This window comes from Equus przewalskii, chromosome 2 (assembly GCF_037783145.1).
Source record: "Equus przewalskii isolate Varuska chromosome 2, EquPr2, whole genome shotgun sequence".
Lineage (NCBI taxonomy): Eukaryota > Metazoa > Chordata > Mammalia > Perissodactyla > Equidae > Equus > Equus przewalskii.
In genome coordinates, this window is record NC_091832.1 from 11,191,841 (window position 1) to 11,218,297 (window position 26,457).

Below are 26,457 nucleotides of genomic sequence, written 5' to 3' on the forward strand. Positions count from 1 at the left end.
TCTGTTTGAAGGGGTAACAACATACCTTTCTCCAGCTCTGAATAATACATTCCTGGTTTTTAAGGAGCTCTAAGTCCAGTATGGAAGAAAACATCAGGGCCATGAAAGGGGCTTCAGGGTTTGAAAGCCTGGATGATGTTCCCTGTCTCCTCCCCACTCCCCAAACCGGAACTGTCTGGGTCACAGAGGACATCCTCAGAGGAAATCCTGCTTTCCCACTTCCTGGTCAGAGACTGAACTCCAGGAAAAGGATGGATTTGGGGAGAGCCCTGTGTCCTTCCTCTTCACGGGAGGTCTGGGACCAGGACGACAGGAGGGACTAATTAAAAACAATGGAAAAGATGACATCAGGTATCCAAGGGTGTCAGAGCTGCAGCGCCCTCAGAAATCACTAAGTCCTCATTGTACAGAAGAGGACACTGGGACCCAAAGAAGAGCAGGGACTTCCTCAAGTTCACCCAGCTCATAAGCACAGAGCTGGGACTGGAACTCAGGGCTCTAGCCTCCCTCCTGTACTATCGCAGGCCACAGTATTTGCATCAGTAAGTTAGGTATCAGCAATCAAACCTAGTCCCTTGCTGTTCCCCTGTGTGCCATAAAGAAAGAAAAGGCAGTGCATGCATGTGCACATACACACACACACACACGCTTTTTCCAGCCTTCTTGCTTTGCTCACATTGTTCCCTTTGCCTCCAAACCCTCCATTAGTTCAAAGCCCTGTGTACCCTTCAAAACCCAGCTTAAAGGCTAGCCCCTCCCCATGTTCCGTTCCCTTCCTGCAGGAAACCTTCCCAAAATCCTCTTGTGGAAGTGATATTTTCCTCCTTCGACTTTCCATCACTCTCTCTGGTCCTTTTCTTGTCCTCTTAGAGATTTATTGCAGCTAGCGTGTTTGCTGGTTACGTGTACCCATGGCGGGGAGCTCCTCGAGGGCAGAGACCATGTATGATCCCTCGTCCAGTGAAGAATCACAGGGACAAAGTCTGCGGAATGTCCCCGCTATGTCTGGAGGCTTATGCTAGACCCTGGGGAGCATGATGAAGAAAGGCAAGGCACTGTAGATTCTGCTGTTGTTAAAATGCATTTATGCGTGCACAGACACGTCCGTGCAGAGCCAGACTCATCCAACATGTATCAAAGTCCTTCTCAGAATCTCACTGGGGGCTCACTATAACCCTGTGAGGTCACAGAAGCAAGGAGGCAGTTTCACATGCAAACACTCACAGAAGTGCTCAAACCACAGAGAATAGGGACGATGCAGATGAAAAGACCTGCAACGAATGACAAGATCCCGGCTTGGGACAGTGGAATGAGGACACAATGGGGGACAGGAAGAGGAGATGATTCTCAGAGATTTTTTCGAAGATTGGAAATGATCTCTCATGGAGCCAGTACTGTTTGCTTGCTGCATTGTGGATCGTTAGGGTCACGGGAGAAAGCTCTGTCACATCTACCGTCTCATCCAGTCATCATGACACCTCAATGACCTAACAATGGTTAACATCGACTGAACACGCCTGCTGTCTTCTAAGCCCTTTTCATGTGTTAACTCACTTATTCCTCACAACGACTGTATGAGGTAGATACTTTTATTATCCTCCATTTTATGGAGTCGAAAATAGGAACAGAGAGGTTATACAGCCCGCAGTCACACAGCCAATACCAAGAACCAGGATTCTGACCCTGGCAGCCTCTCTCCAGAGCCCTTGCCCTTACCTGAGCATTGCATCGGGATTATCCCTGAGAGGAATGGAGACTCACACAGGTGAAGTCAGGACTGAACTCAGGCCTCTCTGGCTTCAGAGCCCATGTTCTCTTCTCCTTCTTTTTCTCCTCCTCCTTATCTCTTGTGGGTAGAGGGTTGAGGAGAGCATGCGTTTCAGTCCCCTAAAGCACATGTTCATACCTTCGTAAGGGGATACCAGGTTGCAGACGCTGGTTGGAAGGGGAGCAAGTACACAGACCATAGGAGTGACTTGCTCCAACCCCCCCGAATCACCCTCGAGGGGCCTGAGCTGTGACACCCTGAGGCTCCTGCCTGCGCTCCCCTCCCCACCCAGCACAGAGAATATCTGTGGAGACGGGGTGTCCAGCGCCCCCGCCCCACCAAGGCCTGCATTTCCTGGGCTGCCCCAGGCAGGGGCTGCGACTCACAGCTTAGGAAATCATGGAACCGTTTCTCTCTCCTCCAGGGGCCATGCAGGATGCACTGCACGTTCTCGTGGCGGTTTCTGGGACCAGGAGGGCTGGCCAGTTCTGCTTCCTCTCAGTCCATGGCCCGGGTTCCTGCTGGCCGTGTCCCTCTCCCTCCATTTCTTTCTCCAGCTCTGTCTCTGTCACTCTTATTTCTTCAACATGCATTTGTGGTGCTCCTACTCTGTCTCTGTGACATGCTGGGCGCAGACAAACCAGACATGGTCCCTGTCTTCGAGGGGCTTGGCGGGGTGCACAGACACCCAGATACGTGTGGTCGGCACTATACTGGAGGGATAATTAAGGGACAGAGGAGAAGGAGCCGGAGGCAGGAACGTCTGCTCTGCTGGAAGTGCCAGGGCAGCCCAAGTCCTCGGCTCCCTCTCTGCCTCAAGGAGATTTACTTGGTGTTCACCCTGCCCCTCCTCCCCTGTCACCCAGTGCAGCGAGCCCCAGTGCACGGTTCTGGGGCGACAAGACTGGTGGGACTAACCTGGGAGAAGCCACATGCCCAACCGTGTGCTGCCAAAGACCGGAGCTCATGTATCTGTTTCCTCCGACTCCTTTCCATTGTAAGCCTGTAGGAGGCATGAGCCTCGGCCCTGGGGGGCAGCCCAGATGGGCTCCGAGTCCTCTCACATCCCAGCAGCCAGCACAGGGCCCATGACTCTGCTCAAAAAGCGCGATTTTACAATGAACAAACAAGCAGGGGCTACGCCAACTGTACAGATGAGGAAACTGAGTTCCAGGGAGGGTGGATGGTCACTCTCCCACCACGGCTTTTAGTAACAGAATGAGAAAGCACCCAGAGTTCTTAGCCCAGTGCAGGGCATACTATCCAAGAAAGGGGAGCTTGTCTTATTCGTCTCCGTCGTCCAGGCACCTAGGATGCTGTCTGGCACAAACTGGATGCTTAGCAAATGTGGAATAAAATGAATGAATAAAGCTGGGTGGGCATGTATTTTGGGTAGCCCTGGCCCACCATTCTCCCCTCATCTACCACAAAGCCCCTTTGTGTGATTTGAGCCACAGTCACACTGAGCTTCTCACCGTCCCCACATGTGCCCTTCACTTCCCATCGCTGGGCCTTTGCACGTGCTATTGCTCTTCCCTACCCTCTGCTCCTCTTACAGTCTAAGACAGATGACACCAGTTTTGTAAAGTCTAGTCTGATCCTTCTCAGCCAGAATAGCCCCCAACACACACACTCACAGTCTCTCCTGGGTTCCCAAAGGACTTGCATACCCCTCTCTAGCCCAGCATGTATTAAGCTGCACTGTAATTCTTTGCTTCTGTGTCTATCTCCTCCATCTTATCCCTAGGTCTGAATACAGGGCTTGATGTGGAGTAGAGGGTCATAATAAAAAATTATAGCTTCTGTTTTTTAGATGGTGCTAAGCTCTCTCTGTGTCTCATAATCTTCCCAGCAACCCGTGGATCATGTATTGTTTTTACCCTTACTTTAGAGATGAGGAAACTGAGGGCACAGAAAGTGATGTAATTTGCTGAGGGCCATCAGCACTACGTAGACGAGGAGGAACTCTAGCCCAGGGTGGCCTGACAACCATGTATTCTTAACCACGCCATTCAGCTCTGCCCTGTGGAGCGGGTTCTGGGCTGGACACACAGGCCCCAGGCCATGCGGACGAGGGGGCCTCCTGCCACAGCCTTTCCTGTGACTCAGAGCTGTACGACAGAGTCCAGCAGGCCTGGGTGCCTCCCTAACGGTGCTTTAACAAATTCTCCCCACTCCCCACTCCCGTTCATCGCCCCCTCACCCCCGCCCCACGCAGCTGACAGACCAGCTTGTGACCCCCTCTCAGATCTGACTTGTCAGAGACGTGACAAGAGAACCCACACGCCTTGTTTCTAGGGTACCTGTGAGGAACTGGAGTTCTCCCTGACAACCTGAGCAGAGATCCCAAAAGAGGAAGGAGGCGAAGATGAGAGCCAGATTAAAGACAGATGAAGAGCCAGGGCCGAGGCAGGGAAGAAGAGCAGACCCAGGGAGAGGGAGAGAAAGCCGGAGACGGCAGAGATGAGAGACAGAGTAAAAAGAGATGATAAGGGATAAAAGGGACACATCCTGTGGTTCCCTAGCCCCATCCCTGTTACAGATGGGGAAACTGAGGTCAGAGGAAGTGACCTTCCTTCCTGGCAGATGTCTCTGTCACTTTTCCAAACATCATCAGTTCAGTTCCTCTCACATTCCCCAGATCGTCACTGATGCCCCATGAGCCTGGGCCTGAGCAGCGTGAGTCAGGCCGAAAGGAAGGGCGGGTGAACCAGGCCCTCAAGAGGTGGGAGGAGATCTCACAGCAGGATGGATCGGAGAAGCCTTCCGAACAAGGTAACACTGGAGCCGGGCCACGAAAAATGTCTGTAATCACCGTTATTGAGGCATGATTCACGTACAGTAGAATTTTAAGTGTACAGTTTATGGAGTTTCAACACGCATACACACGTATAACCACCCCAATGAAGATGTAGAATATTTCCGTTACCCAGAAAGTTCCCTTGTGCCCCTGCTGCCATCTCCCCTCTACCACCACCCTTGACCTGAGCTCTGTCATTACAGCTTTGCCTTTTCTAGAGCTCCCTATACATGGAATCACCCACTAATATTCTCTTCTGTGTCTGCCTCTTTCACTGAGCACATTTTTGAGAGTATTCCATATTTTTGCATGTATCAGAAGTTTGATTCTTTTTTATCGCTAAGGAGTATTCTCTTGCATGAATGTACCACCGTTTGTTTATCCGTTCACCTGTTGATGGCCATTTGGATGCTTCTGGTCTTTAGCTGTTATGAATAAAGCTGCTATGACTATTGGCGTATGAGTTCTTGTGGATCTCTCTTGTTCAATTCTCCCGAGTAAGTGTCTGTGTATAAACTGCATGTTTATAAGGAAGCGCCAAAGGGCTCTTTAGAGTGGTTGTCATGTTTGCGTTCCCTTCCACAACGTATGAGGGTTCCAGTTGCTCCGCATCCTCGCCATACTTGGTATTGTCACTCTTCTAAATTTTAACCATCGTAGTGGGTGTGTCGTGCTATCCCATTGCAGTTTTAATCCGCATTTCCCTAATGCAATTTGGAGCATCTTTTCATGAGATTTTTGGCCATTTGTTTACCCTCTTTGGAGTCACAGAGGTTTAAACCAGGACATATCACAGTGCCATCCAAAGTGTCCAGGATTTTGAAGTAGTTCTCCCAACGTAGCAAATACTTCACTACAGCCAGCAGGAATGCAGAGGACACTGGGTCCCAGGCGACACGGGTGCTGGCAAGCTGCGTGACCTGGGGTGAGATGAGCCTGTTTCCTTCATCGCTGAAGAGGGGGTCACACTAGCAGCCTGGCAGGGTTATTGTGGAGGATGAAATGACAGAATGGAGGCAGAAGCAGGGAGCGGTGCGGGCGTGCACAGCAAGCACTCAGTACATAGAGTCAGTCCCTTCAGGATTCCAGGGGCCCGCTCACAAGTATTTACACATACACGAGGGCCAGTGCCCTGAGTGACCACCAGCAACCAGGTGCTAGCTAGAGGGCTGCTGCCGCACACGTGTGCTGTGCTTTTCTGACAGCTCTGGAAGCAAAACCACTGATGGCAGAGCTGTCTGGGTCCTCTGCTTGCGAGGACAGACGAGCTCAGGCACTACCCGGTCTGTGAGTCTGGAGCCGCTGTGGTCTTCTGTAAAAGCAGCCGGGGCAAGAGAAAGGGAAATGGTTCAAAACATTAGGAAGCATGGTGCTTTCTTAAAACATTCAATTCTCTTACCCTGGCCTTTGCTACAGGTGAGGGTCGTGAACTAGAGCGGCGGCTCTCAGATTTTTGTACGCCTCAGAAATCACCTGGACGTCCTGTTACAACAGATTTCTGGGTCTCACTCCCAGAGTTTCTGATTTAGCAGGCCCGGGGTTGGCGGGGGGCTGAGAATTTGCTTTTGTAACACGTTCCCAGGGGACGCTGAGGGTCACCGTGAGGACCATTGGATCAGAGCGAAGTCCTCTCCATCCCTGAGGAGTGGGACGGTGGGGCCGGGGTTGGAAGCACAGAAACGACTCTTGCCACGTTTCAAGCTTGGAATTCTGGGCTCAGGCCTGCTTACTGATGAGCGAGGGCGCTTCCAGGACAAGGAAGGGGGACAAAAATGGAGAGGATGGCCATATGGAAGTGGAAGGGGGAAACAATGACATCTCCTCAAATCAGAGTTTTTACCGCTAAAAATAATCCTGAGAACACCACGATGTATGGACAATTATCATCTGCCTTCTACAGATGAGGAAAGTGAAACTCAGAGATGAAGTAACTTTCCTAGAAACACACGGCCTGCGAGTGGGGCAGCAGGGATGGGAACTCAGGACTGCCTGGCCGTTGTTCTGCTGCCCTGAAGCCAGACTGCCCTAGGCCTGAATTCCAGCTCCGTTACTTACCAGCTGGGTGTTCTCTGCAAGTTGCGCAACCTCCCTGTGCCTCAGTTGGCTGCCTACAAATTGGAGATAACGGTAGACCCCACTTCACTGGGTTGTTGTAAGAATTAACTGAATTAATATTTAGGAAGTGCTTAGGACAGTACCCGGCACATAGTACTGCCAGAGAAAGGTACTGAAAATAAACCTGGCTGCCCACCAGTGCACACACACCACATCCCTCCAGAGGACAAGCTCAGGGGAGAAAGCTCAGAGATCGTCCAGTACCCAGAGACAGGCAGAAACACTTTAATGTAAAGCCTAGAATTTGGGGCCTAGGGAGAACCCAGCCTTTGGTGGGGGTGGAGGTGGGGATGGGAAACAGGTCGGAGACTGCCCCGCGCCTGGCTAGGCTCGTCTCTCCGGGCTGCTCCACTCCAGGACCAGACTCCAGACTGACCAGTCTGGGTCCCACCTCCCCTCCCCCTGGACCCCCCAGCCCAGGCGCTCCGGGTTTCCTGCCCGCCGGAGGCCCCCTGGCTCGGGGCGGGCGGAGGAGGGTGGCATTTCCTGGCGGGGCAGCGGGCCGCGTCACTCACTCCTGGACGCTCGGACAGCGCGCTGACCGACAGGCACCAGATGCTATTTCAGGCGGCGCCCCGCTCAGTGCGCAGTTTCCGTTTTTCCACCGATCGTCGGAAACAGGAGAGGGGGAGGGTGTAGACGTCACGAGCCCCCCAGCCCCCGGCGGGGGTTGGGGGACGGATCAGGGACGGCTGCCAGACTCCGTCAGCATCTGGAGCTTCGCGAATAGACGGAGATGGTGAACTTCACCTCCCCGCCCGCCTGCGGACAGATGCTGCGCACACTCCCCGCCGCGGGGCGGACAAAAGCCCTGCCGCCTGTCCGCGTTCCTTCCCCGCAGCCCTTGGGGTGCCTGGCAGGGTCATTCAATGCCCTGTAAAATAATCCTTCAAACGCACCTAAACTCAAAGAGTTCAAAAGCAAATTCAGAGTCCCTCCCCATGCCCCTTGGCCTCCAGGCCCCCATCTCCAGGAATAACTGGCCATCTAGGCAAAAGAAAGCCAGGAACCCTAGAGGGTTCCTGGCTTTCTCCTTCCCCCTCACTCCCCAAACCCAATTCTTACAAACGCCGTTTTCTACCCTAACACATGTCGTCTTCATCGCCTCTTGCCATCTCTTCTGCCGGCACCCTAGTCCGCGCCCCAATCCCCCTCTCCCGGACCACTGCACTGGCCTCAGAACTGGTCTGCCAACAACCTTCCTACCCACACAAACCCCTTCTCCACCTTGCAGCCAAACAGCTTTCCAGAAGTGCAAATCTGAAGCTGTATCCTCAAACCAAATAAACAAAATGTTCCCCACCCACCCCCCACCCCCCCCGCCATTCTTTAAATTGTCCACAGGCTTGCTCCAGCCTTCTTTTCTGTTCCTTTCAAGAGTCTAAAGCCCCTCTGCTTCCGCCCTTGGCCCACCTGGAAGACTGTTGATGCTCACCCCTCGCCCCCCGCCCCCCATCCCGCTATCAAGTCTCGGTCCAGGCATCATTTTCTCGGGGGAGCACTGCCTGGCGGGGCTCCCTCATACCGGAATGGTCAGCCCCTTTCTGCAGGGGCTCGGAGATGTGAAACGACTTGCCCAGCAGTGCCATGGCCCAATGGGGGCAGAGCTGGGCTTTGGACTCAGAATTATATGACCCCGGACCCTTTCTATTAAGATGCGCAGCCCAGAAAAGGCAATGGGGACAGAGGAAGCAGAGAGGGAAGCCCACCCTGCTGCAGGGAGGCTTCGGGAGGAAGTGGCAGGAAGGTTGAGTCTTGAAGGACAGATGTGAGGGGAGGAGGGCAGTAGGCGGAAGGGCCCCCAGAAGCTAAGGCACAACAGCGGGGCGAGTTTGCTTTGATAACGGTGAGTGAGGCAGGGCTGCAGCCATGGGGAGAGAGGGAGAGATGGGGCTGAACAGACCACAGAGGCTGTCCTCAGGGTCCCTGCTGAGCGGTTGTGTGGCTGGGCCGGGGGAGGCCTCCTGGCAAGTCCAGGAAGTAGACTCTTTTTCCAAGGACATGGGTGGCCCTTCTCCTGTGGGATTCTGTAAAAGTTACGTGTATCCACACGGTGCCTCGACTTCCACCAGAGAGCACAAGAGGAACAGAGGGGACAGGCTGCACTGAATTAACTGTCTCTTTGCAGATACATGTGGCCAGGGAGGGGCCAGAACTCAGACTTCCGCCACATTCTGGGCTCATTCCTTGACTGCTCAGTCTGTGATCAGACGAGGGGCTTTTCCTTAGTTCTCAGGCTCCAAAAGGAGCTCACACCAAAGATGCTGGAAGGACAAGGCAGTCCTGCGTGGTGGGTAGAGTTGTGGCCTGGGAGCTGGATGCTTGAGTTTGGGTCTTGGCTTTTCCTCTGGGTCACTGTAAGCTTTGGTCAGGTCACATCTCTGCCTTACTTTCCTTCTCTATAACCATAACCAGAACTCCCATGCAAGTGCAGACGATGTCGTCCTGGGCTCTGGGCTGGGTGAGGTTCCATAGATTGTCGTCCTCACCACCACCTTTTAAAGATCATTCTATTTAATCCTCACAACAACTCTGTGAGGTATGTATTATCTCCCCATTTTACAGACGAGGAAGCTGAGGTTCAGAGCTAAGCGATTTGTAAGATTTGAGCCTGTGCTGTTCCCACTCCACCACAAAAAAGTGTGAACCTGGACACGCTCCAAGGGCTGAGCCCCACTGGCCCACCACTCACTGAACCCAGAGATCCACCCCAGAGCACAGATCTGCATCCCTGTGTAAGCTGAGCGCAGCGCACTCCTCCACGCCTAGGCTCCAGCTGCCCTTCTTCATCAGCTGGGCTCCAGAAGCCCTCTGCTGCCAAACTGGCTTCAGACCCAGGCTCCACCACTGCCTAGACATGTAACACTGGGAAGGTTACTTTTACTCTCTGTGCCTCAGTTTCCTCATCTATAAACTGAGGATAATAATAGCACCGACCTCCTAGGATTGTTTATGAGAACTAAATGAGTTAATGTTTGTATTATGCTTAGAATTATGTATAATGCTGAGAACAGGGGTTCAGTAACAAGATTAACATGTTTAAATTGTTATGGGGGGAGGGATGTTCCTGGGCTCCAGGCTCAGCCTGAAACTCAGCAGAATGGACCTTTTAATCTCTCCGTTGACACCAGATCTGCCTCCATAGAGCCCCTGGGTGTGAACTTAGTCCATGACTTTCGAGGCAAGAAGGCTCCATTTTAGAGCAGAAAAGAGCCAGGGCTGAGGAGGGTGGCGGGCCAGGGAGGAGCTGGGGAGCCTTCTGGGATCAGAGGAACTGCCCATTGAAATCGGGGTGTCTAGGACATCGGAAAGAGAATGAATGCCGAGGAAGGGTTGCGAGCTGCGGTTTTTGGGGTCGCAGTCTTCGGAGGGCTGGGATGAGAGTCGCTGAAGAAAGGTGTCTGCATGGCCGAGGGGCTGAGGTGGTGGGGAGCCCCGGTCCCGGGAGGCCTCGGGATCAGAAATGGTGCCGGACCCGCCAGGTCCTAGAAAGCGCGCCCAACGCTCTCCGCGGCGGCGCGTTCCGGAGCCGGTCCCAGCGCCGCGCAACCAGTCCCCACTCCCTCCGGTGAAATTGCCAAATTAAAATGAATCATTTGGCCCATAATGGCCGAGGCGCTTATCGGGGGCGAGCGGACCCGCGGCAGCGCCTTATCTCGGCGGCGCACACGGCCCCGGCGCGCCTCGGCCCATGCTAACGAGGCCTAGAACGTGAGCGGGATTAGAGCGCGTCGGTGGAGGAGCCGGGCGCGGCGCGGCGCGCGGGAGGGGGACGGGGGACAGGGGACGAGGGGACGAGGGGACAGGGGACGCGGGGGGAGGGCCTTCGCGCTAAGGAGCAGGCCTCAAAATGGCCACACGCGTCCCCCAGTAGCGGCAAAACGTGAGCATTCTGGCCTTTTTGTAGGGGAAAGCGACCCGCGGCCTCCCACGGAATTCCCTATCAATTTCCTCCCTCCTTTTCCCCCACTCGCAGAAGAGGTCTTCGCTGCTTTTCCCTCGGTTTCTTTCGTCGGGGGGCATTTTCCACGGACGCCCTCGCGCTCGCCGCCGCCCCTCCCGCCTCGGAGACTCTCTTCCTTCCTTCCCCTTTTTCCTTACGCAATATACAGAAATGCGCGAGGCGGTGGTTGGTTTTCATTTCTTCTTCGTGGTTGTGTGCATGCGGTGGGGTTGTGAGAGTGAGTGTATGAGCTGTGGGCAATGTTGACTTCTTCCAAGTGTGGTTTTCTTGGCGATTGGTTGTGTGTCCGAGTGTGATGGTGTCTGTGCTGTTTGGGCGTGTAGATTTGGACTCATCAAGGCCCATCTGCGTTTTAATCGTTGTGTATAGTTGTGCTCGTTCGCCTTCTCGACATGTGTCTGGTTCTGTGTGTTGGGTTGTGTGGCCTTTGCGATTGGGTTTGGGTGACTTTGTTGTGTCGGGCGTGTGCGATCCTGACTCCGCTGGGTTATGTGTTCATGAACGATTTCGCTTGACTGATTTCGTTGTGTCGTGTCGGACAATGCGCGAGCCTGACCAGGTCCGCTTGTGGGGCAATGTTGGGTTCTCTTTACTCGGCTTCCCTTCTCGGGGCTGGACGGCGTGTGGTCCCGTCTTGCTGGGTTGTGTGCCTGTGTGCCTGTGTCCATGAGAATCGCGTTTGCACATCGCTGGGGGGTGGAGGGGGAGGGCGAGCAAGAGATGGAGGCGCAAGTCGAGGCGGCGGCATGGGGGCGGGGAGAAGGATTTCACGTTTTATTCCATATTATGATATATTCGGAAGCCAGTGTCGGCTTGGAGGGGCAGACGGAGGCCGGTCGGCGGCCGCTCTGTCCGGAGGCCAGTCTGTGCCTCGGTGTTTGAGGGGTTTGTCAGTGAGTGGGAGGTTCTTCAGGCTTGAAGCTGAGCAGCGCCCGCCGAGGCCCGCGCCTTCAAGCGGGTAGCCACCGGCTTCGTTCCCGACGCACTCAGGCTTCGTCCATTTCTGGTCAGTTTCGCGGTGCGGCCTCGGGGTCTGTGGGCGAGGCCCGGAAAAGACAATGGGCGCATTCTCCAGGCCTCGCGCCTCGGGTGGGGACCCTCGGGATCATCTCCAAGAAACAGTTTTCCACCCCTTCCCCGGGTGAGCGACATTCCCGCGTGGGTCGGGTACCCGTCGCATTGGTGGCTGGCTCCATGGAGGGACCGTCAGTGCCGCCCTAGCTCCAGAAGAAAGGATTTTGTTTTGCCAGTTATTGTAGTTGCTAATGTCATCATCTACATCATTATCATCATCGTATTTTAATTAAAATAATCGTCCAGAAGCAAGCGGCTTGTCCCTTTCAGCTTCTTTGGAGCGATAACAAAGCAGCGCGGTTTCCCCCACCAGCTCTGTTTTGTAAGTTGCTGCATTTGGGGTTAGGGAGAGAAGATGGAGAGAGGGACAGACACAGAGAGTCGGTCATAAAGCACAAATTAACCCCGACCTCGGACACCAGGAGGGAGTGGATTCCCCCTTCCTCCCACCGCGCCCCCCTATTTGGATCAGAAGAGGAGAAAGAAAATCTCCCGCGTTGGGTTCAAAGCGCAGGGAAGAATTATTCTTGTATTTCCACCAAAGCTGGGGCAAAAATAAGGAGGTCTTTGCATTTAATCCAAGACTTCCATGTGTGATCATAAACTGGACGATTTAGGGAAAACACATTGAACAAAACCCTCCGGAGGGGGAAAAAAGCGACCTAAATCTCGCTACCGCTACACCCTGGGAAGCAGCGTTGGATTTGCACACCCCCCTCCACCCCCCCCCCCCCCACCCGGCGCTTTGCCTTGTTTACTGCTGTAAGGAATTGTTAGAATTCTCCCCTCCTCTGCCGGTCCGAACGCTGAAAAATCGAAAATCCGAAAAATCGAAAATCGTTGCGTAGGAATGGTTGAGGGGCCGGCGCGGGGTTCTTTCTTTTTTCTTTTTCTTCATCAGTAGGAAGAAAAGAAGGGACCCGGATAGATCAGATATCCCGCCCCCTCCTCCCCATCCTCTCGGTTCGCACCCTTCCGACTCCATTCCTGCGGGAAAGGAGCCTTTGGAACTGGGCTCTGGTTTCACTTTGGGCTGGAGGTGGGCAGGTGGGGGACATGGAGAGAATGGAGGCCTCGGAGGTTCAGCCCCACCGACCACGGTCTGAGAGCTGATTCCCCCTTTCCGATACACATCTATCCCCACCCCTCTGCCACCCGGACACCCATGCCAGGCTGCGGACGACTCCGCACTGTAGCCGCAGCTCCCGCCTGACCCGGGTTCCTGAGCCAACCGCGTAGACACGGCAGTGCTTAGAAAACAAACTCGGCCACACTGAACTAGACATCCCGGTTGGAGGGTCCAAAATGTTCCGGGCGGTCTGCGGCGGGGTTGTTGTTGTTGGATTAAATAGTTAGTCCTGATTGGTCAGGTGTAGGGTTCTTTTTTATGGGGGTGGGGGAGGCTTCAAACACCTGCAGGTTGGGGGAGGAAAGCTGCGCGCGATTCCCTGGGCCGGTTGGCGAGGACGTGAGGTAATTCTCAGCCATTGACCCCCATTTCTCTCTCCCTCCCTCTCGCCCTCCCTCTTTCTCTCCACCCCCATCTTTCCTGGAAACGCACTCTGGGCGCGGCAGACCGCCCAGGACCACACCGCGGCCTAACTGCTGGTCTCCCAGCGAGAGAGGGGGAAAGGAAAGACCCTCGTTCACAGGCTGGACCTCGGCTCCCGCCTCTCTCCGGCGGAGGAGTGAGATCCTATTCAGAGGGACCGGTCTCTCTAAATATGCCCCAGGTGAGTTTTTGGGGAACGAGATCGGTGGCACCAGTGTCCAGGAAGGCCTTGGGTTCCGGCCTGGGGTGGGGGAGGCTCAGGACAGAGGACAGTCCAGTCTCAGATTGGGGGGGAGGGGAGGACAAACCCAGAGCTGGGAATCCGGGATCTGACTGTGCCTGCCGCTGCCTGTGGCCTCTGTGCCTCTGTGGCTTCCAGCAGGGCCCTTTCCTTTTTCGACCCCGGGTAAAAATAGCTAGTTGGACTTAGTCCTCCATGCCACTCCCATTGGTCCTGGTTCTGTGGACGTTTCACAAGGCTCATAACTTTGGGGCAGCTAGCCGGGTGGTGCAGGCAGCGCGCGCCTGGGGCTCGGGGCTCCGGCAGGAAGAAGGCCGCAGCCATCAAGGCGAGCGCGGTCCTAACTCGGGTGGGCCTGACCGGAGCCTAAGGCCTAGGGCGGGGCCGCGCTGGACACCCCTCCACTCCCGCAGCGGCGGGGACAGAGTTTCTGTTCACGGGCGATTTTGGTTCTCTTGAGGGCTTGGGGCTCCCCCAGGGGGTCGTGGGAGCGAGCACGGGTGCAGTATAAGGGAGAGGAGGCCGGGTCTAAGGCGGTCGTTCCAGTCCCGGGCACCGCAGAGGCTATTTTCATATAAGAAATTCTTCCTGCCGGGAACTGGGAGCTCCCCAGACCCGGCGCCTGCTCCCCAGGAGCTCCGGGGATCCCCGTCTTGTTCAGGCACACATGGAAACGTGTGGCGGTGAGGCAACAGGAGATGAAGATCCGCTTTGGGGGGCTGCGAGCTGGGTCTTGGCCGCGCAAAGACAGAGGAGTTGTAGTGGTCGAATACTGTAGTGTGACTCAGATCGAAACCTTCGCCCCGATCCTTCATCTTCCCCAAATAAAAACAAACAAAAATCACTCAGGCTTGCCTTTCAGTAATCTTAACTGAAGCTTAGTGATGGAGTTTAGTTGCCAACAACCGACCATGCTTGTGAGTCCTCCGGTGTCCCCTCCGGAGCACGCTCGCCTGTCTGGCCTGAGTGATCCTGCTTGCAGAGGAGCCTGCCGGGTTTTCCTGAGGTCCCGGGAGGGGCGGGGAGAGGTCTGCCACGGACCCTGGGGACCAATCATAGGTTTCTCACAGGGAGCCTCAGAGATATAGATAGGCTCTGGAAGGGCATTTGGGGCCAGGGTCAAATCATCTGGAAGAAGTGCTCCGCTTGCCCCCTGGGGATCCACTCCTACACGGAGCCTCAGAATTAATCCGAGGGTATAAATGTGTTATAAAGAGGGCTTGAGCTCAGTCTGGTGATTGCAGTGCGCACTGTTTGTCACTTGGCTAGAAGCTGGGGCTGAAGCACGTGTCACTGGGCGCCCAACGGTGCATGGGGACAGTAAGGTAGGGAGCCAGCACCTTGGGGCTTTGTATATTTTGCCACAGGATGGTATATTTCTGGTGCATTTCACCACTGCAGGGGAGCCAGGCCAACCGACTGGTAGATCTCTGGTGCACTTCTAGTGGCGGCACTGTGTTGGTCCCATTCTATGGATACAGATCTATTGTTTCCACCATAATTGCAAACTCTTGTGGACCCACTGCCTTTGCAGCTCTGTACACTAGGTCTTGGGGAATTTTGTTGTTTCCGGCTGGGCCCCTAGGGCTCGCAGACCCAAGGCAGAAGCACAGTCTGGATAACGGTTCTCCATTGCCTGTATGTCTAGTGGCAATTGAGCTAAGCTCCGGAGGAGGGTTCAGAAGATCTGGTCTCTCTTCTGGGGTGGGAGGATGGTTCCCAGGCCGACTCCAGTCCAGAGTGGTGCAGTGGCAGAATGGGAGCTCAATGGCTGCCGTGAGTAATTACATGGACTCAGCTTGGGGCCAAATTGGATTTTTGTGTATTTATTTTCTGCTATAAAATACCCCAATTATATAATTCTGAGAGCAGGAACCTTATTTTGAACATTTTATGAAGCCTGTCGAGTTGATTCTATTTTTGTTTTTTTATTAAAACAACTCACAAGCATCCCCACACTCTGGATGCAGAGTCTTGTGCATGGTTTTTCTGTTTTAATTCTTATGGAGGCCTGGCTCCATTGGCGTGGAGGCGGGGTGAGGGAAGAACCCCAGGAAGCACGAGTGGGAAGTAGAGCCTTTGCGGTCACCCTGGAGTGTGGTTGTGGAGGAGAGAAGGAGCGGCGTCCTTGGCTCCGCGGTGTATATGGGAGAGTAGTGCGGACAGAGCGAGATAAGAGATGTGGCGGCACATAGGCACGTGTAGTCTTGGGCAAGGCGGTCCCCTCACCAGCCCAGTCTCATCATCAGTGATAACGTTTCCTTGCGCATTTGCGCTGTGCTTTTAAATGCACAGATGAGTTATTCCTCCCATTTCCCAGAGGACAACAGGAGGCGGGAGAGGGGGATGCAGAGTGCGGAAGAGTTCAAGGGCCTCCGTGACACCCCTTCCAACTTGTGCATGGGAGCCCAGACCCCAGTGGTCTCAGGGGCACCCTTTGAATGCCCAGGCTCCATACCACCTCTGCCAGGCCTCCCTTCCAGACCCCACCTCACTTCTGAGTCCAGCTGAGCAGGAGGCGTTGCAGTGTGCAGGGAGCTAGGGCTGCGGTCATCTTCTCCCCTTCCTGATGTCTCTTCTCAGCCCCGTTGGGAGTACGGGGTCTGCTGGGCTTTCCAGCCGCTGCACAGAATACACGTGGATTTGCTTAGTGTAGACAGACACCCCCTCCCCGCCCCCAACCCGCAGGGGTGAATGTGTGTTGAAAGGGAATGCAGGTTCCTCTGATAATTCTCTGCCTGCTGTGGCAGAGTGGACCCCAAACCCTGAAGCCTCCATTCCCTAAATTGCCTGCTTGCACCCCACCATGTTTCTGGGTGCGTGTGTGGCGCTAGGCTGGGGGCGGGTGTTGCTGAGAGGCAGGGGAGGCTGGAAAAACACCCCACCTCCCACGACAGACTCCCCGCCAAAACCGAAAGGGGGGCGGGAAGAACACGCTCGGGGGTTTGTTCCCTCCTCTTCCCTTGCGGCCTGAGAAGGGGGACGGGGTGATCTTTCTTTCTGCCTCTTTCTACGTTTCCTTCCTCCTTTTTTCCCTTCTATTTTTCTTTCGCTGGCTGTATTCCTTTTCTTCCAATGTCTGCGTCTTCTTTTTCCATCTCTGTCCTTTTGGCCCTCCATCTTTCTGTCTCCAGGCACCCTCCCCTCTTCGCCCAAACCAGAGACCCATTTCCCTCCCCCTCCAGCACCACCAGGCCTTCAGGCCCCGACGGCCCCGGCCGGTGTGTGTCCACGTGGCGCTAAGTTTGTCCTCATCTGCCCACGTCTCGGTGCGTGAGTTTCGCTCTCTGCCCTTCACCCCTTACCCCGCCCCCGTCGGTGGGCTGGGGGCGGTGGTCAGAGCGAGCGTCAGCCTGTCTGTCTGTTTGCCCGCAGGATGACGGAGCGGCCGCCCAGCGAGGCGGCACACAGTGACCCCCCGCTAGAGGGACGGGACGCGGCCGAGCCCCGCATGGCCCCCCCGCACCTGGTCCTACTGAACGGCGTCGCCAAGGAGACGAGCCGCGCGGCCCCGGCGGAGCCCCCGGTCATCGAGCTGGGCGCGCGCGGCGGCCCGGCCAGCGGCCCCGCCAGTGGGGGCGGCGCCGCGCGGGACTTAAAGGGCCGCGACGCGGCAGCGGCCGAAGCGCGCCATCGGGTGCCCACCACCGAGCTGTGCAGACCTCCGGGGCCCGCCCCGGCGCCCGCGCCCGCCTCGGCCCCCGCGGAGCTGCCCGGCGACGGCCGCATGGTGCAACTGAGCCCTCCCGCGCTGGCGGCCCCCGCCGCCCCCGGCCGCGCGCTGCTCTACAGCCTCAGCCAGCCGCTGGCCTCGCTCGGCAGGTCAGGGGCCGGGCGGGAGGGCGGGGTGGGCAAGCGGCCGCGGCCTCCGGGGCTCCCCTTCGGCAGTTCGGGAGCCGACTGCCGTCCTCCCGGCGGGGCTGTGCGGCTGCAGAGGAGGGGTTGTTTGAAACCCGTGGGCGTAAAAGCCTAGAAGCTGGAGCTCCCATGGGCAAGTGAGAAGGGAGCCCTCTGGGAGAGCGTGTGCGCACGCGCGGGGGCAGATTTGGGGGTGCCTTGTGACTGTGCAGCGTGCACGAGTGTGTGTAAGCGGAGGAGCGGTAGTCCAGGCATGTGGCTGGGTGTGAGCAGAAGCAAAGTGCGCTATGAGGTGGTGGGGTCAGGAGGGAGTCGTGCGAGGGTGGACACCAGGTGAGAGTGTCTGAGTGTGCTCTGCTGGCTGTGAAATTCTCCTGGAAGCTGCAGCTCTCTGCGACAGGTAAGAGACAAGGATCTGAGAGTGGTTGCAAGAGGGCCCGGCCCTCTGAACCTCTTCTCCAGGGCCCTACTGGAGAGTGGGTGTCCCCTCCCAGTCCCCCCCCCCCACAACCGGCTGTCTGTGGTCTCTGGCCAGGGCCTGTACTCCCCTTGGTGAGGGTGTCCATTTCCCTGTGAGGCCGCTAAGATGATGCTGAGATGGAGGCCTGGTTGGGGTGGGTACAGGAAGATGAGGCAGGAATGGACAGTGTGGGACAGTCAGGGAGTCTGCAGGAGACCCTGAGAAGGAAGCTATGGAGAGCCCAGCGAGGGTGATGGGGGTGGGGGGTGAGTCAGGGCTTCCTGTCTGTCGTCTGTCCACCACCCAGTGGGGCCAGGGTGAGGGTGGGGTGAAGTCCTGGGGAGGGGACTTCACTGTGCCCTTCTGTGGTGCTGAAGCTGCCCCAGGTGTGAAGGCCATGTCCACCAGTGTGAACACCTGTTTGGGAATGGAGGTGTCTGTGGATTGTGTGCCTCTATCAGGAGGGAAATGTATGTGTCTCTGGGAGGGGTGTGTGTACATGTTTGTGTTTGCTCCATGTGTTCACTTCTGATTCTGTGTATGTGTATGTGTGTGTGTTTCATGTTCCTTCTATCCCCAGTTCAGATATGAAGGGACCAGGGTTGCCCTTGTTCTTCCAGGGGTGGGGGGCTCGAGAACACACAGGAGGAACGCTAAGCAGCCCCTTTCTCCCCTCCATTCTACACGCGATCCTGACCTGTGCGCTCCCTCCTGCAGTGGGTTCTTTGGTGAGCCGGATGCCTTCCCTATGTTCGCCACCAACAACCGAGTGAAGAGGAGACCCTCCCCCTATGAGATGGAGATTACTGAGGGTGAGTCTACCCTGCCCCCACCTTTGTCCTCACCCCTCAGGCTGGTTCGAGCCCCCTGAAGGAGGGATCACTGGGGACTACTCTGTAGGTGTTTCAAGTAGATGAGTGGGCTCCCTTGGAACCCCAAACTGTCAAAGTCCTTCACCCTGCAAGGGGGTTGGGGGGGTCCACATTCACAGTCCTGGAAAGAGGGGGCATGAGGATGAGGACACAGGGTGGTGCTTAACTCAAACCTCTGGGGTCCCTTGTAGTCCCCACTCTGGCTCCCTTCCACTCGGCAAGGATCTAGTGGGATGGCAGAAACACATGGTGCCCCTGACTCCAAGCACTGACCCTTCTCACAGGATTCCCTGTGCCTTCTCCCAAGTCCTCTCTGGGGTCTGGAGTCTGTTCCCTGCTGAGCATTTCACTTCCAAGGGTCTCGTCCCAGGTCCCTACATTGTGAGGCCCTTCTGTTCCCTGTCCCGTCCTCTGGGCTCCCCTCCTGACATCATAGACTCTACCCTGCCCCCTCGCTCCCCCTGGAAGGGCCCAGCACTGCTGTTGTGAACTGCCTGAGTAGTCTTTGGCCCTGAACTTGGGGGAAGGGGTTGGATGAACGGGAAATTTGGAGGATCTAACCCTCTTCCCGAGGTTGACCTGATGTAGTAGGTGGGGCCCAGCACCAGGGGGCAGGAGAGCAGGCTCTTCAGAGCTGAGGGACTGGAGCAAATCCGCGGAGCTCGCAATGCTCCCGCCTGGCTGGGGACTGGGGCTCCTGTAGGAAGGGCACCTGAGGGCTGGGAGCCAGATTGGGGTCTTTGCAAGGACCCAATGGAAGGGATGTGTGTATTGAGCTGGAGGTTCTGGAGGGAAGCCCTCCCTGGTGTTCTGTTGAGGAGGGGGCGCTGGAGTGGGGACAAGGACCAGACCTCCAAAGACCCAACCAGCGTGGGGCACAGGCATGTAGTGTCAGGAGGGAAGGGCGATGAGGTGTCAGTGCTGCTAGGTTCCAGAGGGGTTCACTAGTCAGGGGAGGTGGGTATACCACACAGCAAGCAGGCGGGACCAGCTCTGAAGTTCCCCAGGGAAGAGGCATTTTCTACAAAGGGCGGAGGCAAGGAAATCGGGCGCAGAGGAGAGGAAGGAGGAGATGGGGCAAAGGGTTGAGGGCCCAGGGAGGGCAGGGGTGTAAGGAAGCCATTACCCAGCAACCTTACCAGTGTTTACTGAGCACTTACTCACTGCCTGGCCAGAGAGAGACAAGAGGACGCAGAGGGATGGACAGACTCAGGAAAGAGAAAGATGCAGAGAGGTGGGTAGTTTGTTCCCTGAGAAGGAGCCAGGGAGGAATAGACAGAAATGGGGGTGAAGGGGAGGGTGTGGGCGTGCAGGATATGTCCATGGGACTTTGAAATCAGAGATTTAACCAAAAAGAGTCCATAGAAGTGAAACTCATGCAAGGTCTAAAGTCAGGACCTGACATGGATTCATGTTGCTCAACTTCTCTGGCCCTCGGTTTCTTCTTTTGTAAAGTGGGGAGAATAATGGCTTCTTCACCGATGGTTGAAAGAGTGCAGTGGGGCAAAGTGTTTTCAGGGCCTGGCTGGGGGTGGCTGCTCCTCTGGAGTCTGTCTACCTCTAGCTGTGACAGCAGTCACAATGCCCCCGTCCCCACCTAGAAGCTTCTCTCAAGATCAGCCAGTGTGAGCCGTAGAGCAGGGACTGGTCCTCCCGATGACACAGCTCAGAGACTCCCCTCCATCTGGCCTGGAGGCCCGAGAACAACAAGTTACTTCCTCTGAGGCGCCCAGGGTAGGACTGCCCGGCAGGTGTGCTGTGTTTTTCCAGCCTGGGTCTGGCCTTTGGCAAAGAGTCAGCTGGGCTGGGGCCGGCTCAGGTTTGGGAAGACAGCTTCATTGGTACTGTGGGCAGAGGATGAGTGATTCTCCCCCGGAGAACGTGTGTGTGTGTGTGTGTGTGTGTGTGTGTGTGTGTATGTATGTGTATATGCATGCACGCGCGTGCCTGTAGGAGAGAGAAAGAGAGACCATCAGGCAGGAAGTGTCCGCACGGATGAGCTGGGCCGCAGGCTGATGGTGGAGGCCAGGTCTGCCTACATCCTGGCCTCAATCTCCTTAGCGGTGAAATGAGCAGCAGGTCTTAGGTGGTGCCTTGACCCCTCCCCTCCTCCGCTCCCCTGCCCACGTTTCCACAGTCTGAGGTCTGGCTCCAGGGGCAATGGAAGAGGGCAAACCCATATCCCAGGGCAGCAGTTCCTGCAGTGCGCAGAGGTTTCTCAGGGCTGCCCGGAGCCCGGCTCTGTGCCTCAGTGTTGGGGAGAGAAGTGGCCCCCTCAGCCTGGGAGCTCAGGGGTGCTATCAGGGCCCTCCTCTGTCTTCCCCGGCTTGGGGAATCCCAGGTCGGGCTTGGACATTTGGTGCAGTGCACACCGTACGTGCTCGATACATGCATGCTGATGTCTGCCACGCTCTGCAAGTCTTAGTACTCGGACACTCGTGAATATTGGTCCAGTCTATAATCAGTGCATTGTAGACATGGGGAGACTGAGGCAGCCCTCGGATGCCTGCCTAGAGCCTCAGGCTGTGCCTATGCATGGCTGTGTCTCCACTCTTCTCCTGGGCGAGAGAGCCCGCAGGGTAGGTCCTTTTCCCTCTGGCCTGTGCTCTCTCCTCAACTCCCCCACCTACCAGCATGCTCTGTCTGTCAGCAGACATTTACTAAGTGCCTGCTCTGTGCTTTCCATCACCCTCAGAGTGAAATCCCTACACCTTCCTGTGGGGCCCTATAGGATCTGGACTCAGCCTGCTCTGATCTCACCCATACTCATCTAGCCAGGCTGGCTTCAGCCATTTTCCAGCTCAGGGCCTTTGCACATGCTGTTCCCGCTTCCCTTCCTGTGCCTGGCTGACTCTTCTTCAGCCTTAAGTTCTTACCTTACAGATGTCACCTCCTCCAAAAGGCTGTCCCCAACCACCTCAGCTAAACGTCATAGCTCCTGTCCATCTTTCACTTACGTTCAGCCTCCTGTTTGTCTGTTGTTTGCTGCTTGTTCATCAGCTGTCATAAACTCCATGAAGGCAGGGACCCTGTGTATTGTGTCACCATTATTCCGTAGTGCTTAGCACAGTGCGTGGTTGTTGGTAAATGACTGGGGACTGGGTAATACTAGCTAACATTTGCTGAATGTTTAATCTGTGGTGGATGTTGTCACAAGTGCTTTACCGGTTAGTTGTTAGACCCACGTGACAATTAGGACTTGAGTTACTAGTATTATCTCCATTTTACAGATGACGAAGCTAAGGCACAGAGAGTTTAAGTGACTTGCCCAGAGTCACTATCTAGTGAATAATAGGAATTGAACCCAGAAAGTCTGGCTCCAGCGTTTCTCTTTCTAACTAGTGCTATATGGCGTCTTGGCACAAGCGAATGAAGGAATGAATGGTGTATGGTCCATGTCCTCAGGTGTCTCACAGCCTGGAGACGGAGACAAGCATAAAAGCATACAGTAATGATCAAGGCTGATGGGGATCTAGGGATAGAGGGCCATGGTTAGTTCGATCTCTCTGGAGGGGTTGAGGGGAGTCCTCAGAGAGGAGGAAACAGGTGAGCTGGGTTTTGAAGGATGAGTAAGAGTTTTCTGAGTAAAAGGAAAGAAGGCATTCTAGGTTTCCCAAGTTTTCCAATGGATGGTTTCTCTTCTTCCCCACAGGAGAAGATGCCTTGGGGGATCCCCAACCCATTCTCCTAACCCTTGTCCTCCTATCCTCCAGGTCCCCACACCAAAGTTGTGCGGCGCATTTTCACCAACAGCCGGGAGCGATGGCGGCAGCAGAATGTGAATGGGGCCTTCGCTGAGCTCCGCAAGCTGATCCCCACGCATCCCCCAGACAAGAAGCTCAGCAAGAATGAGATCCTCCGCCTGGCCATGAAGTACATCAACTTCCTGGCCAAGCTGCTCAATGACCAGGAGGAGGAGGGCACCCAGCGGGCCAAGCCTGGCAAGGACCCTGTGGTGGGGGCTGGCGGAGGGGGTGGGGGAGGAGGGGGTGGTGCGCCTCCAGACGACCTCCTGCAGGATGTGCTCTCCCCCAACTCCAGCTGCGGCAGCTCCCTGGATGGGGCAGCCAGCCCGGACAGCTACACGGAGGAGCCAGCACCCAAGCACACGGCCCGCAGCCTCCATCCCACCATGTTGCCCGCCACGGATGGAGCTGGCCCTCGGTGATGGGTCTGGGGCCACCCAGGACCAGCCGGGAGGGTGCCCTCAGGCCGCTGGGACGGAGGGCTTCAGGGCAGGTGGGGTGAGGACTGGGCAGCTCTGAAGCAGGGCGAAGGACCTGATGAGCTTTCCTTGATGTCTGAACTTTGGGCAGCCCTGACTGCCCCTGGGGCTGACTTTCCCGTTTCCTGCCTCAGTAGGAGAACAGAAAAATGGAGCAAAGTGGTAGGTACTTTTTATGAAGACGGCACAGTCTTCCCCCTTCCCCAAATCCCGAAGACTTCTCATGCGAGAGGCTCGAGTGGCGCTGCTTTTGGCCTGGAGCTTGTGAGCCCCGTCTTTGCTGAGACCCATGTTGTCAGCTCTCACCTGAGGCGTCCAGCAGCCTCTGCCTTGCCGTTAGCCCCTCCCAAGCTGGCTGGGGTGGCTTTTGTGGCCACTCTGTCCGAATATATAGGTACCCAATAGCTGCCCACTTCTTGAGCCCCATCTTCACCCAGGCCCGTGTTGGTCCATTCGGCTTGCCGGCTGCTGCAGACAGTCTGGAGCTTTGAGGTGCCTTCTTCAGGGCCTGGTTGAAGAAGATGGCCAGCACACAGCCCGCTCTCGACGAGAGGGTCAGAAAAGTCAGGAGCCCGCCCTTCTTGCCCTGGGGATCAGAACTCTGCTTTCTTCCCATGGAGTCTTGCCTTCCTGATCCTCGTGGCTGTGGGGACCGAGTTGGCAGCTGTGAGCGTGTGCCCTGTTGGCCTTTGTGCAAAGGCAGAGAAAGGGGAAAATGACTGGGGAGAAGTGGAGGCAGAGCTCTCTGGAGCATGTGGCTGCAGTCTTGGTGGTGTCTCAGAGCTACCTGCCTGTGACTCAGCTACACACCGCGGTCCGTGCAGTGAGCGGATGCCTGGGTGCCGATGCGTGGTGCTGAGAGATGCTGCCCCATCAGGGCTTTCTCCTGGATGCTCGGAGGGACCTCCCTGCCGCAGGATGTCTGTTTGCTGATGGTCTGGTCTGTGTTCTGGCGAGTGCAGACTCTGTCCTGGTATTTGGGATTTTTGCTTGATTTTAGTTCTTGGTGGGATCTTTAGGTCCCGATATGGCCCAGGATCCATCCCCACGTCTAGGGCATGGGGAACCCAATCAGAGACCAGTCCCTGGCTGAGAGCCAAACGTGCAGAATCTTAAACACCTCTCGATTGTGCAGCTTTCGGTCCTCAAGTGTGTGTATGGGAGGCTGGCTTAATGCAATAGGAGTGCCCCCCCGTCCAAAAGTTGTACATGGAACTTTTGTAAATTGAGTCCTTATCCTTCATCTTTTAAAGACATACTGCCGCAAGTCCTTTTATAAAGTGAAGAAGCCTTTTGTGGAGTGGACTGCTGCCCCCTCGTTGATCTGTGTCAATCCAGATGGTGGGACGTGGTTTTCCTGGGGCTCGGCCTGCCTGGGACCTGCGTCCCAAGCCCATGGGACAAGTGCACACGAGTCCTGTATATGCCGTTGGACTGCCCTCAAGTCACGCCAGCTGTCTCCCACCAGGCTCTGCCCTCGAGGTCAGAGGGAGAATGACCCCATGGCACTGCCCTGTCCCTAGCGATGTGGAAGAAACAGTGGCTTACCCTGGCCGTGATGGCACCTTGAGTGCAGTGGCCGTAGGCAGACGGAATGATCCCTGCTCCCCTCCTCTTCTTTTTAAGTTCTGGGCCCAGTTCGTGGGGATGGGAGCAACCTGGTTAGCCCTGTAGCACTCTGACTCTCCGCCCCACTTCAGCCCCCCAAAATCTTATTTTGATGAACATTAGGGTTGGTTCATTTCCAATACTGGGAAGCTCCTGTGAGGAATCCCTCTGTCTAAGGATGGAGCACTTGTCCTAGGTCCTAAGGCTGTGTTTGCTTCCTGGTGGATTCAGTTGACTTGGGAGTGACAGGTGGCCTCAGTGTAGATGGTGGATGGGTTTTAGGAGATGGATCACACATTCAATCAGAAACTCAAGCTTTGGGCTCCCTCTTCTCTCAGACTTGCAGTGTGACGTGGATAGGTTCTCTCTCTGAGTGTCGGTTTCTCATAATACCCTGGCTTGGCCTGTCTCTTGGGCTGTGGTGTGAGCTGAATGGAATTGTAAAGGTAGAACCGTTTGGAGACCATAAAGAACTCTGTTGCCCTCAGTATGGATCCTGCAGTGGGGTTTCCCACCCTGAGTCCCGGACCTGGGCAGTGGGCCAGTCTGCCTGACTGCACAGCATTTGGGTAATTTAGGTTCTGAACCACTTTTGTCTGAGTTATCTAGATTGGCCTCATTTCTCCAGATTGACCTCATTTCTGTTTCATTCCAAGACAAGGCACAGGAGTGAGAATGGAAAAGAGAGATGGGAATGTGGGCAGAATATGTAAATGTAAGAAAACCACCTGAAACGGGCCTGGGGTAGGGTCGGGCAAAGCTTCAGGTCTTTGTAAGAACTAGAGAAGATCCATAATTTTTGTTTTCATTTCTAACAACCCCTCTCCCCTATATCCTTCTCTGTACTCTGCGTCCTCCTCACCCATGAAGAAGTGTCCACATTCCGAGAATAACATCTGTATAAAAGGGAAAAAATATAAAAAAAATGAGAACAAAGATGACTATAATGACTGGAGGGAATCCCATCTTTTAAGAAAAATTCATTCTCTTTTATTTGTAGTGTGGGAAATGACAAGATGGTACAACCTTTATCCTTTTCCAAAAACAAAACCAAGGGCACAGCATCTGTAGTCAGCTGACAGCTATTTCGCCTTTGGGGGGTCTAGTCGTACTTGTGGTTTCAATGGTACGTGGCCCCCTGCCCGAGGCTTGCCCCCTGCCCGTGTACATAGCGCGTTGTTCCTGTGGGCGGGCCCAGCACTTTCCGTCAATGTTGTACTGTACGTGATGAATTGCGTTGGTCTCTGCATTTTTCTGCAGAAGAGGAGTAACCGCTCCAGGTACCTTGACCTTTGTCCAGCCCAGAGGCCAACACTGTGGGCGTGTGACTCTTTAGCAACAAAATCCATGTGGTGATGATGTGTGTGTATATATATAAGGATATATTGGGAAGATTTCTAAATAAAAGTTTTACAAAGGGGCCTGGACTCTGTGCTGGCATGTTGCACCCCTAGAGCTGAGAGTTGGGACATTAAAAGGAAAGGTGTGTAAGAACCTGCCTTCCCTGAAATGGGGGGGCCTCCAGGACTCAGCTGTCCTCAGAGTGAGGGCCCCCTGCCCTGCAGCTCCCCGCTCGGGCTCTCCATTCTTCCCCCTCTGCCAGGCCACACAGGGGGGGGCCTCTTCTCAGCATTGTGCACCCACGCTTTCAGCTCAGGGCCACCCCGCGGGTGGTCCCCTCTGTGTGTGGGGTTTGGCTCCCATGGCTGGGGCAGGTGCTTTTCTCGTAGGTTCTGGACAGATTAAGGTCTCGCCAGAGGAGGGTCGCAGGTTCACGGATGACTCAGTGGCTCTTGAGGATTGGAGGGTGCTGGTCTCGTGTGGGGCTCAGGGGCGGAGGCCGAGGCTTTGGGAACAGTGAGTGGAGGCTCAGGAATGGGAATGCCATTCAGAGGCCAGACTCTGAGTTCTGGGGAGGCC

At 55.5% G+C, this 26,457-nt stretch overlaps 1 protein-coding gene across 3 annotated transcripts; it reads left to right on the forward strand.

The window, feature by feature from the left end:
- The first annotated feature begins 11,447 nt into the window (after positions 1-11,447).
- On the forward strand, positions 11,448-25,957 carry TAL1 (TAL bHLH transcription factor 1, erythroid differentiation factor). Of its 3 annotated transcripts, XM_070592768.1 has the most exons (5): positions 11,448-11,653; positions 13,297-13,454; positions 16,890-17,336; positions 18,550-18,644; positions 22,418-25,957. In XM_070592768.1, exons 3-5 carry the CDS (start codon positions 16,891-16,893, stop codon positions 22,870-22,872), a joined length of 996 nt encoding a protein of 331 aa, XP_070448869.1. In that variant the 5' UTR covers positions 11,448-11,653; positions 13,297-13,454; position 16,890; the 3' UTR covers positions 22,873-25,957. The 3 variants fall into 3 exon arrangements, with proteins under 3 accessions (XP_070448869.1, XP_070448879.1, XP_070448889.1); XM_070592778.1 differs by lacking the exon at positions 11,448-11,653 and having other exon boundaries at positions 12,464-13,454; XM_070592788.1 differs by lacking the exons at positions 11,448-11,653; positions 13,297-13,454; positions 16,890-17,336 and adding an exon at positions 17,617-17,772.
- Positions 25,958-26,457: the final 500 nt, after the last annotated feature.

What these genes read in the sequence shown, in the direction of transcription:
- TAL1 (XM_070592768.1), top strand. Translation starts at nt 16,891, where the DNA reads ATGACGGAGCGGCCGCCCAGCGAGGCGGCACACAGTGACCCCCCGCTA. An exon ending in CCGCTGGCCTCGCTCGGCAG is followed by an intron (nt 17,337 to 18,549) that starts GTCAGGGGCCGG and finishes TCCCTCCTGCAG; the next exon opens with TGGGTTCTTTGGTGAGCCGG. An exon ending in TGAGATGGAGATTACTGAGG is followed by an intron (nt 18,645 to 22,417) that starts GTGAGTCTACCC and finishes CCTATCCTCCAG; the next exon opens with GTCCCCACACCAAAGTTGTG.